An 11,989-nucleotide genomic window follows, 5' to 3' on the forward strand; every position below is an offset into this window, starting at 1 on the left:
GGCACAAGAACAGTTTATCACGGAGAGCACAAAGGGGCGCTTGGTGTGACGCAAGGGCAGCAACGTCGTCGATCATGGGAAGGAGCAGCCGCAGGTTTCTCGGCGTGGGATCACGGTAGCTTTGTCGTCACAATGCGTGCTGACGCAGCGAGCGATGTGGTTGAGCAGGACCGTTGTGACTGGGAAGTCACTGAACTTGCTGGACAGCGAGACAGGGACTCACGGCAGTGCTGTGACTCACTAGCAGCTTGCTGGTCTGGGCATCGGTGCTGTGGCAGAGACACAACAAGGAGCTAGCCGCTGTGCAGGGACGTCGTAGAAGAGCAGCAGCAGGATGGTGGCGTCAGGTCTGGGCACAGCAGCAGCAGCTCGCGGACGCCACTGGATTGGCGTGATAGTGGACGTCGGGTAGCGGCGGCGGCGAGCACGGCGTAGGTACGGGCAGCGCGGGTGCGGCAGCAGTTGCGCACATACACGGCCGAGTCTCTCTCTCTCTCCCTCAAATCTCACGTGTGTTTCTCCTCGTATGTGAAACTCTCCAATTTTTCTTTTCCCCGTGGTTGATCGGCCAAGGAGGTATTTATAGCCTTCATAAGTCTAGTTCAAATCAGGATCAATGATAGACTGATTAGAGTTCGTATGGATTTGGAAATTATCCTCAAGAGTTTGACCGGTTTTGGTAATTATCTCTTACGTGCAGGATCGGATGAATGACCAAGATTCAAAGCCAATAGTTAACGGGGTTATTCAAGAATGAAAGATATCAATATTTTCATAACAACCCGAAGAGATAAACTCCACCATGCGAGAGAGAGTGTACCCAATTGACAGCTTTCTCTGCATGGCGTGAAAAGTGGCGTCCAAGAGGAGGGGCAAGCATTATCTATGCTTCTTGTGGATGAGACGAGAAAACACATCTTTTTGTTTAGATCTATCCCACTTTTATGTCCATTTTTGAATGTTCCCCTCCACTTCTTCACCAAATACTTCCACGGCCGAACCTACACTCACCTAGTCACATCTTCTCTTGAATCCGAAGTCCTTATCCGAATCGAAAAAGACACGAAGTAGCCGGGCATGTGGAATTCCTGTCCTACGTGCATACGATCCGTGGAGATATGAATATCATATCTGAAGCTCGCCTCTCCCTTTCCGATCACCAATCCTTTATCGCGTCATCTATTGAGCTCACCTTAGGCTTCCTAAAAGATGCTTGATGCAAATAGATAATGCATCATGCCAAATTTTTGTCTAAGGGTTGTACCAACCTCTAATGTTCTCATGCAATAAAGAATTAAATATAGTAGTCAAAATTGGGTGTCAACAGGATCATATTGTCCTTCCAACGGATGAAATTAGTTCCATAATAGGGATCGATTTGCAATCTGTCAAGATTGCGAGTACTTGATGCAGCCGATGTCTCTATCTCCATTAAAATAATACCTTAAGATTGTTGAGGAAATTTGATTGCTAATGAAGATAGAGAAATAGTAATAGATCCTTAATGCTTTGATACATGATGACAATCACTGTCCTTAAGGTATTATTTGCCCCCGTTATTGTTGCTGCCGGGTTTAGAATAAATATAGCTTCAGGATATACATTAAAGCCGCAAAGAAACGAGTTCAACAATTACTCAATTTTTCTCTTGGAATTTCACCTTGAATGTATTGTTAAAGTTGTGTGAACGAAAAGAGAAGAAGAGAGAGTTCCGAAGAATTTGTAGTTACGAACAGTTGTGGTTATAATAAATAATGTGCGATTTGGTCTCTATTCACAAACAACCAATCAACACACATCTTGAGAATAGGTACCTTATCCCCAATCATCACCACTCTTCACATTAAGAATAACTTTTGTTCATAACCACCGATAACTTCTTTTTAGGACGAAGAGTCATCTCTTTTCATAATCAAGAGTCGCATCTTTTATGATAACAAACTATTTCAACATGCACTCATTGATTTCTCTTTAAAGTTGGAAGTTGGAAGATGTCCAAAAGCTGGAATCGACATATTCCTCGACCTCGGGTGCCATTTACAGCGACCTTCATAAACCAGCGGTCATCATTGCAACATGCTTTGTACTTGTAGCATTGGCCCTGTCGCTTTTTCTCATATTTCAGCATCTCAAGTACTACACCAATCCCGCTGTAAGCTCTCTTCTCCTTTATATAATGTGATTGATCGGTCTGACTCAGTGATATGGGTGGACAAAACTAATCGAATATCATATATGTATACTTTATATTCTTCATGTGGTATTGTCGAAATGATATCGGAAACACGCAGCCAGACTTCCTGCTAATTGTCCTGATGGTATCATGTGCGAACAAAAATCACTTTTCACGTACAGTAACATGGCAAACAAAAATCACATCACAGATGCCATTGTCCAATAACATTTCACGGACGGTAACATGTGCAAACAAAAATCACATCACAGATGCCAATGTCTAATAATATCATAGATCATTTCCAAATCTTCTTCGGGTTCAGGGGACGGTAGAGGCGAGCCCAGTAAGTGGATTCGACCATTTCAACATACAAGGGAAGCTGTAGGATTGCGAACAATATGACCGGGAAGGAAGCCAGCAAAGTGATTGGGATGTAAATCCACTTGAATCGTTCACTTAGGATAGTTATAAGAGCAGAGCTGAACGCCACTATCATAAAGGCCAAAGAGAGGAAGAGAAAAGTAAGGCCCAATATCATTTTTTTCGGCAGTGAGTGGAGGAAATCTTCTTCGGCATAGCGTGAAGTTAAGATAGCCAAGAACATCAAGGTAGAGGTAACAGAGGAGAGGAAGGTAAGAGCGTTTGCAACCGCAAATACCATAAATGAGCCCTTCTTTGGAAAGATCGAGGTCCCCATACTACCATCGTTAACTTCAGGTACCGCAAAAGCCGCAGCGAAAGCTACCGTAGTGATGAGAGTCCCGATGAGAGTACAAGATGATGACGTATCCTTCATCCATTGTCTTGCCTCTTTGAGCAATTTTTGGCGCTGTACTAGAAGAGCTTCCCACAATGTTTTCCTGCTCCCATTGGATCGAATATGTTTAAGAAAAGGAAAGCCCTTATCTTCCACTACCTTCAGCAAAACAAAGGAGGTTGATCAATTTAATGTAAATTAAAGAGCACAAAAGGGTGGCAAACAAATAAGTTGAACTGACCTTAAACCACTGAAGTTCCCGCTGAAGAAGAAAAGCTGCTCCAGAAACATCCGGGTATACACATCTCGGTGACCATTTGGTCACAGACTCCAACTGTCACGCCCCGAACCCCAACAGGCTCGCGACACCCCTCGATGGTCAATCATTGAACGCGACGTCCCAGGACGCGTCGCCGACCCAAACGAAACACTCAACGATAAAGGCAAGCGGAAGCGAATTTAAAACAACCCAGACAATAAAATATGACAAGGGATAGCACAAAACAATAATTCCAAATATACAACATCAAAAGGGAATAATGGTGGGGTATCCTACTTCGCTATACAAAAGAGGGGCACATAAAATATGGGGTAACTTGACCCGTCCTCCATCCCCGAGATACCCTGGTGTCGTCTCCAATCAATCACGGTCGCAGATCTGAAAATGGTTATATAATAACCGTGAGAACGAGTCTCAATAAGCAACCCCCTATACCCCACATAGGCCAATGCGTACCCAGACAAGTCGTACATGCAATCTACCCGATTACATATATATAATTCACATAAATGGACTTACCTCGCCATCCAACCCCATGCCCACACTGCACATCAGTCAAATCATAATAATGCAATAATAGTCAATGAACACATCAAAATCATTCGAGCGCCATACACACGTACGTTCATCCAATTCAACCCAAACACATTTCACATGCGCATCCATCCAACTTTCACACGACCCGAGTCAACACCCCACAGGTCAGCCCTCCGATCAATCCGGGCTCTGTCCCGGGTCAACACCCCACAGGACCTTTCAAAAACAAACTTTCACACGACCCGGGTCAACACCCCACAGGTCAGCCCTCCGATCAATCCGGGCTCTGTCCCGGGTCAACACCCCACAGGACCTTTCAAAAACAAACTTTCACACGACCCGGGTCAACACCCCACAGGTCAGCCCTCCGATCAATCCGAGCTCTGTCCCGGGTCAACACCCCACAGGTCAGCCCTCCGATCAATCCGGGCTCTGTCCCGGGTCAACACCCCACAGGACCTTTCTTACTTTCACACGACCCGGGTCAACACCCCACAGGTCCTTTCTCACAACCCGGGTCAACACCCCTCAGGTTGGCAGCCCTCCGATCGATCCGGGCTTATCAAGCATACACGCCACATAATTCAATCAATTTCATGGCATTCACACGTTCAAATATCACCCAAGTGAGTCCAGACAACAACAATACAAAATTCATCATGCTCTTAGTCATATAAATCAATTTCAATCACCACCCTTTCACCAATGTCAATCTAGCACGCCACATCAGTCAACTCAATTCATGCTCCCGACATCGGCCCACCGACCCGACATTCAAGTCGGCACATTCAATTAATCCAATTCACCCACAAGCGCCACGACAATTCATTCAGGCATATTTATCTCAGTCAATCACTAAATCAGCCGCACAATTATCGCCACAATAATTCACCAATTAAGCACAATCAGTCTAATTAGCCCACGCCTAATTAAAGTCCTAAGCCAGTACTAAACACATCCTAAACAAGTCTAAAAATACCCAAAGTACTAGGTAGGGTTTAGGAAGTCACTTACCTAAGTTTGGCCCGGGAAAAGTCGGCTCGGGCCCAAAATGGCCCGGTGAAACAAGACCGGACCGGGCGCGGCCAACAGGCGCGGTGGCCGGCCAACGCGGGCACAATGGCCGATCGGCGTGCACTGGTGCGCGGGCGCGATGGCCTTGCGGCGTGCCAAGGGGCGCACGGGCGAATGGACGGGCGACGCGCTGGTCGGACGGGCACGGCGCGCGGGCGAGCTCGGCCACGGCGCTCGGCCATGGGCACGGCCCTCGACCACGGGCACAAGCACGGGCACGGGCACGGCGACGGGCGCGCGGCTTGGTCGCGTGGGCGACGAGCCGGCTACGGCCTGGGCTGGCTGGTCGGGGCTGGCTGGCTGGGCTTGCTCCGGCAGCTGGCGGTGGCGGTGACGCGGCGGCGAGCAGGGCGGCTCTCCGACGACCAGCTCGGAGGGAGAGAGTAGAGTCGGCCGGAGTGGGGTGGCGAGGGAGAGAGAGAGCTGAGGCGGTGAGGGCTCGGAGCCGGCGATGCTCGGGCGGCATGGCGACGGTCGGTGGCAGAAGGGACGTCGGGTGGCGTCAGGCTGGCCGGCTGGAGCGACGGCGAGCGGCGGCGACGAACGTCGGAAAGCCAACGGGGAGAAGAAGAGGTTGGCTGAGGCGTTTGGTGCGGCTGGGGGACGCTCGGCGGTGACGACAGCGACACTCAGGCGTCGGGGTGGCGCTGGGGAGCTGGCCGGACGACTGGACGACGGCTGGGACTCGCCGTACGCAGCGGCGAGCCGAGCTCGCGCGCTCGGGAGGGGGGGAAAGGCAGCGTCGGGACGGAGCCACCGAGAGGTGCTGCGGCACGGCGAAGACGCGAGGGAGACGGCGGCGAGCCGAGCTGGCGACGGCGACGCGTGACGGCCAGGCGACGGGGCGACCGGCGGTGGTTGCAGTCGGCGAGCAGAAGCAGGAATGGAACCAGTCGGGCCGAAGAAGAAAGAAGAAGAAGAGGAAGGAGAGAGAAGAAAGAAGAAGAAGAGAAAGAAGGAGAGAGGAGAGAGAAGAGAGACAGAGGGGGGGAGGGGTTGGTCTGCATGGGTCAGAGGGGAAGGGACGTGTGCATGGGGAAGGCGTGCGCGGCGGAAGAGAAAAAGAAAGGAAAGAGAGAGAGAGAGAGAGAGAGAGAGAGAGAGAGAGAGAGAGAGAGAGAGAGAGAGAGAGAAGAGAGAGAAGAGAGACGTTGCAGGGGGGGTGGGTGGCGCGGCGCAGAGGAGAAAGGAGAGAGAGAGAAAGAAAAAGCTAATATTTATCCTCGAGCGCGAACCAACGGACACGGTTCGAATCCAAAAACAATCAACGGCCCACAAAAAGCCTAATTAATATTATAGGGCAATTGGCTGAAATAAAATAACTCAAAACACACTACGAGGGAGGTCTGCTAGTCTAAATCCGCACCCGGTCGAAATTTCACTTTTCCACTATTCCTGGCAATCTCGAGGCTGGCCACAATAATATCGACACCGTCCAATTTATTTCGTCCCGAAACTCCCGAAAATCTACTGCCAAGTTCGGGGTCTAAATAACGGCAAAATTCGATCGAGTGCGATTCTAGCAAAATCTCTATTTTTAAAACAAGAACCCGAGAGTGTTCAGTTCCCGGGCGAGATTCTATTATAAGCGCACTGACGAATTACACGTTCTATAAATCCCAAAAATGGGTCAAAATCCGGAATGTCACAACTCTTCCCCCCTTACAAAAATTTCGTCCTCGAAATTTACAATCCAACCCAACTATTCACACAAATGGGGGGGTATTGATGTCGCATCAACTCTTCGCTTTTCTATGTCGCACCTTCAGTCCCATGATATTCCCAAATCACCTTAACTGTTCCTATTGACTGCTGAACCAACTCGGGACCCGTGATGCTCCTCTCACCCACTTCATCCCATCAAACCGGTGTTCTGTAAACTCTGTCATATAGTGCTTCGAATAGTGTCATTCTGATACTCTGCTGATAGCTATTATCGTAGGCGAATTCAACCAAATGTAGCTGTTCCTCCCAATCACCCTTAAAATCCAAAACACATGCTTGCAGCATGTTCTCCAAAGTCTGAATCGTTCTTTTAGACTGGCCATCCGTCTGGGGATGATAAGCCGTGCTAAACTGTAACCTCGTTCCTAATACCGTATGAAGACTTTTCCAAAAAGCGACAATAAACTTGGGATCATGGTCCAAGGTGATCGTCACTGGTACTCCATATAGATGAACTATTTGTTGCGCGTACAATCTTGCGTACCTTTCTAACGCGAAGTCCTTTCGCATTGCCAGAAAATGTGTTGATTTTGTCAACCGATCTACTATAACCCAAATTGAATCACGGCCCCTTTGGCTCCTTGGTAGTCCCATAACAAAGTCCATCGTGTTATGCTCTCATTTCTATTCGGGGATTTCCAATGGCTGCAACAATCCACCCGGCTTACAATGTTGCGCCTTCACTTGTTGGCATGTTAGATACTCGGTCACTTGCTTGGCTACATCTACTTTCATGCCTTCCATCAATAATGCTGCCATAGGTTCTGATACACCTTAGCGCTACCAGGGTAAATACTGTAATTACTACGGTGGGCTTATGATAAAATTTCCTCCTTAAGCTCTACATCATCAAGCACATATAACCTTCCACGGAACTTCAGAATCCCATCCTCGAATACCTAAAAGTCCGGTTTCCTCTTTGTGGCATCCTTACTCAGGATCTTTTGAATCTCTGGGTCCGTCGACTGTAAAGCCTTAATCTTAGTCTAAATTTCCGGCTCAATTATTAATGTGGCAAGTAGACTTGAGAACATGGCTCACTTCAAACTTATACTTTGAATCCCGGACTCCCTCCAACAAGGTCCATTCTTTGACCATCATATGCGCGATGCTCGATTTCTAACTCAGTGCATCCGCTACCTTATTAGCCTTTCCGAGGTGATATAAAATATCGCAGTCGTAGTCCTTAAGGAGTTCCATCCAATGACGCTGCTCATGCTAAGTTCTTTTTGGGGAGACAGATACCTTTAAACTCTGATCATCTGTATAAATCTGAAATTTCTCTCCACACAGGTTATACCTCCAAATCTTAAGAGCGAAAATAATCGTGGCCAATTCCAAGTCATGCGTCGGATAGTTCTGCTCGTGTGGCCTCAACTGTCGCGATGCGTATGCCACTACTTTCCCGTGTTGCATTAGCACGCATCCCAATCCTCTTAACGACGCGTCACTGTAAATCTCATATCCTCCCGGGCCTGACGGGATCGTTAACACTGGTGCGGTCGTCAATCTCCGTTTTAATTCTTGGAAGCTCCTTTCGCACTTATCCGTCCGTTCAAACCTCATCTCCTTCTTTAGTAACCGCGTCAACAGCGTCGCTAATGCCGAAAACTTCTCCACGAAGCGTCTATAATAACCTGCTACTCCGAGGAAGCTCCGAACCTCGGTTACTGTTGTCGGTCTCGGCCAATTCGTGACGGCTTCAATCTTTGTCGGGTCCACCGCAATTCCTTCTCCGGATATCACATGTCCTAAGAACGCCACTTGGTGAAGCCAGAATTCGCACTTACTGAACTTAACGTAGAGTGCGTGTTCCCTTAAGGTCCGTAGAACCTCTTCCAAATGTACCTCGTGCTCGGCGGAACTCTTTGAATACACCAGAATATCATCTATGAACACAATTACGAACTGATCCAGAAATTCCTTGAACACCCAATTCGTCAAATCCATAAAGGCTGCAAGTGCGTTTGTCAGTCCAAACGGCATCACCGTAACTCGTAGTGTCCATACCTCGTCCTAAATGCCGACTTCGGCACGTCCTCCTTCTTGATCCTCAATTGGTGATAACCAGTCCTCAAGTCGATCTTACAAAATATTGATACCCCTTGTAACTGGTCGAACAGATCATTTACCCTTGACAATGGGCGTTTATCCTTAATAGTCACCTGATTCAACTATCTGTAGTCAATACATAACCTTAACGATCCGTCCTTCTTCCTCACGAATAAAACTGGCGCTCCCCATGGAAACCCACTCAGACGAACAAAACCTTCATCCAATAACTCCCGCATTTGGACTTTCGATTCCTTCAATTCCGACAGTGATATCTTGTAAAGCGCTCCCAAGGTCGGTTTTGTCCCTGGGGCCAACTCAACCACAACCTCAACTCTCCTATCAGGTGGCAATCCCGACAATTCCTGAGGAAAAACCTCGGGAAGATTACACACCTCAGCTATGTCCTTTAGCCTTGATTCCTCAATCAACTAATCAGCCACAAATTAATTATCTTTTTACACCTCAAAGACAAAGCTCAATCCATCCAAATTTCAATCCAACAGTCTCTCAAAAACAACTCACATCGGTTCTTTACAAAATCTGTAATCCCTAAGCAACACTCATCCATCCCAACTCGTCCAAGAATATCGTCAGTAATTTAGAAATCCTTAAGTCGATTGCGCCTATCTACTATAAGCAATTATACGTCGTACATGACCATTAGCGTTACAACTTCAAAATCATCGCCTATTGTACCCAATATCAACACGTAACGCCTCTAGACTTTCGCGGCACATCCTCTGATTCCTTTCCCACCACAGTGTACATCTTTCCTTACGTCCATAGCCGATTCTGATTAATCTACAGGGTAGCTCTCGCTCAGTGTCCTACCTGCGGTCGCTGCGATGGCATTAGTGACCTAACCTGTCGGTTCAACAATTTCTCACTTGGTGACCTTACTGTCCACATCCACAACATGCTCCACTTCTACCTTGGCAATGACCATTCCTATGCCTCTTTCCGTAAGACCGACATGCGGAGTTCGGCTTTCCAAAGTTCCTTCTTACTAGAGGGACAAATTTCATTTCTCTGTCATAGGCTTCTTTCCAAAGTTCCTATTGTCCTTAGCCGGCGTGTACCGCGATCCATATACGGTAACCCTCTCATTTATATCCCTTTCAACCGTTTAAGCCTCGTCATATAGCTCATTACAATCCCTTAAGTTCATTAGCATCAACTGACTGCGAAGATTCGGTTTCAGTCCATCCTGGAACCTCTTTGTCCTATCCACATGATCAATAACTATCATTGGTGCGTACTTAGACAACCTTACAAACTTGACATCGTACTGATCGACTGACATTCAATTTTTAACGAAGCTGAAGAAACCCTGTCATTTTCTGTTCTCGCGCACTCTCTGAAAAGTACTTCCCATTGAAAGCCTCGATAACGACACCCCAACTTAGAAATATGCCCTCTGAAATATCCCACTTTGGGGGCTCTCTTACCAATCATTTACATTTCCTTAAAGTTGATATATAGCCAGGGTCACTTTCTCCTCACCAGTGCACCCGAATACCTCCAAAGCAATGTAGCCTCAGGGTCACTTTTACCATCGAACTTCAGAAGTTTCAATTTCAAATATTTTCTAACCAGCTGGCGCATCTATATGACTGCATTAACTTGCCCTTGACCTTGATTCCCAACATTTCCATTAACGGCGACAATAATGGCCTCAGCATCAGTGGCAACAGTAGCATTTCGCTCCTCAGTTTGCCTTCCCATTAAAATTCCAACTTCCTCGAGTGCCCTTAAAATTTCATCCCATCTGGAATCCTCTGCAACTCTAGCTTGCGGACCTACATGACCTCGACCTCGACTGCTCAAACTCACAAGGTCACACCACTCACTTACCTGCTATAATTCCCCTCGGGAATTAAAGACCTAGGCCAACTATATCAATCTAAAGCCCTAGGCAGTGAATCACAACAATAATTCACTTAGCAGGCAGCCAATCATCCATGACACCAAATCACAATCACAATTCACAAAGCAGGCAGCAAATCACCAACATCACTCAATCACAACCAACAGGTTTCACGCACTCACCTCAAGTCCCGACGCACCTGCATTTCACATATCATTGCATATAATCGCTCAGCAATCATAATCACACGGTCTGGGGTACGCATGGCACACGAGTCTCCCTAACTGGCTACCCCAAAGTCATCGCTCCTTATCACTCCAGGCTTCGACCACTTGGATCAAGCTGACCTGGCTCTGATACCAAATCAACAGGGATGTCACGCCCCGAACCCCAACAGGCTCGCGACACCCCTCGATGGTCAATCATTGAACGCGACGTCCCAGGACGCGTCGCCGACCCAAACGAAACACTCAACGATAAAGGCAAGCGGAAGCGAATTTAAAACAACCCAGACAATAAAATATGACAAGGGATAGCACAAAACAATAATTCCAAATATACAACATCAAAAGGGAATAATGGTGGGGTATCCTACTTCGCTATACAAAAGAGGGGCACATAAAATATGGGGTAACTTGACCCGTCCTCCATCCCCGAAATACCCTGGTGTCGTCTCCAATCAATCACGGTCGCAGATCTGAAAATGGTTATATAATAACCGTGAGAACGAGTCTCAATAAGCAACCCCCTATACCCCACATAGGCCAATGCGTACCCAGACAAGTCGTACATGCAATCTACCCGATTACATATATATAATTCACATAAATGGACTTACCTCGCCATCCAACCCCATGCCCACACTGCACATCAGTCAAATCATAATAATGCAATAATAGTCAATGAACACATCAAAATCATTCGAGCGCCATACACACGTACGTTCATCCAATTCAACCCAAACACATTTCACATGCGCATCCATCCAACTTTCACACGACCCGGGTCAACACCCCACAGGTCAGCCCTCCGATCAATCCGGGCTCTGTCCCGGGTCAACACCCCACAGGACCTTTCAAAAACAAACTTTCACACGACCCGGGTCAACACCCCACATGTCAGCCCTCCGATCAATCCGGGCTCTGTCCCGGGTCAACACCCCACAGGACCTTTCAAAAACAAACTTTCACACGACCCGGGTCAACACCCCACAGGTCAGCCCTCCGATCAATCCGGGCTCTGTCCCGGGTCAACACCCCACAGGACCTTTCTTACTTTCACACGACCCGGGTCAACACCCCACAGGTCAGCCCTCCGATCAATCCGGGCTCTGTCCCGGGTCAACACCCCACAGGACCTTTCTTACTTTCACACGACCCGGGTCAACACCCCACAGGTCCTTTCTCACAACCCGGGTCAACACCCCTCAGGTTGGCAGCCCTCCGATCGATCCGGGCTTATCAAGCATACACGCCACATAATTCAATCAATTTCATGGCATTCACACGTTCAAATATC

General features: G+C 47.7%; 1 protein-coding gene across 1 annotated transcript; it reads right to left on the minus strand.

Annotated features, from left to right (window-relative positions):
• Positions 1-2,422: 2,422 nt before the first annotated feature.
• LOC115668663 (ankyrin repeat-containing protein NPR4-like) lies at positions 2,423-10,736 on the minus strand. Its single transcript, XM_056310734.1, has 3 exons — positions 10,671-10,736; positions 3,175-3,267; positions 2,423-3,092 (listed from the first exon to the last, which is right to left on the minus strand). The coding sequence occupies exons 1-3, from the start codon at positions 10,734-10,736 to the stop codon at positions 2,472-2,474; spliced, it is 780 nt and encodes a 259-aa protein (XP_056166709.1). The 3' UTR covers positions 2,423-2,471.
• Between the last annotated feature and the right edge of the window lie 1,253 nt (positions 10,737-11,989).

The sequence above is a fragment of the Syzygium oleosum genome, unplaced genomic scaffold (genome assembly GCF_021117445.2).
Source record: "Syzygium oleosum isolate NSW1041296 unplaced genomic scaffold, Sole_v2.1 Sole_v2.04, whole genome shotgun sequence".
Classification (NCBI taxonomy): domain Eukaryota; kingdom Viridiplantae; phylum Streptophyta; class Magnoliopsida; order Myrtales; family Myrtaceae; genus Syzygium; species Syzygium oleosum.

Bases quoted from the DNA above. Each gene is read 5' to 3' on its own strand.
- LOC115668663 (XM_056310734.1), bottom strand. From the start codon at position 10,736: ATGCGTACCCCAGACCGTGTGATTATGATTGCTGAGCGATTATATGCA. The intron at 3,268-10,670 runs GTGCGTCGGGAC...GGGGCGTGACAG, and splicing joins CAATGATATGTGAAATGCAG to TTGGAGTCTGTGACCAAATG. The intron at 3,093-3,174 runs GTCAGTTCAACT...GTTTTGCTGAAG, and splicing joins GGGAACTTCAGTGGTTTAAG to GTAGTGGAAGATAAGGGCTT.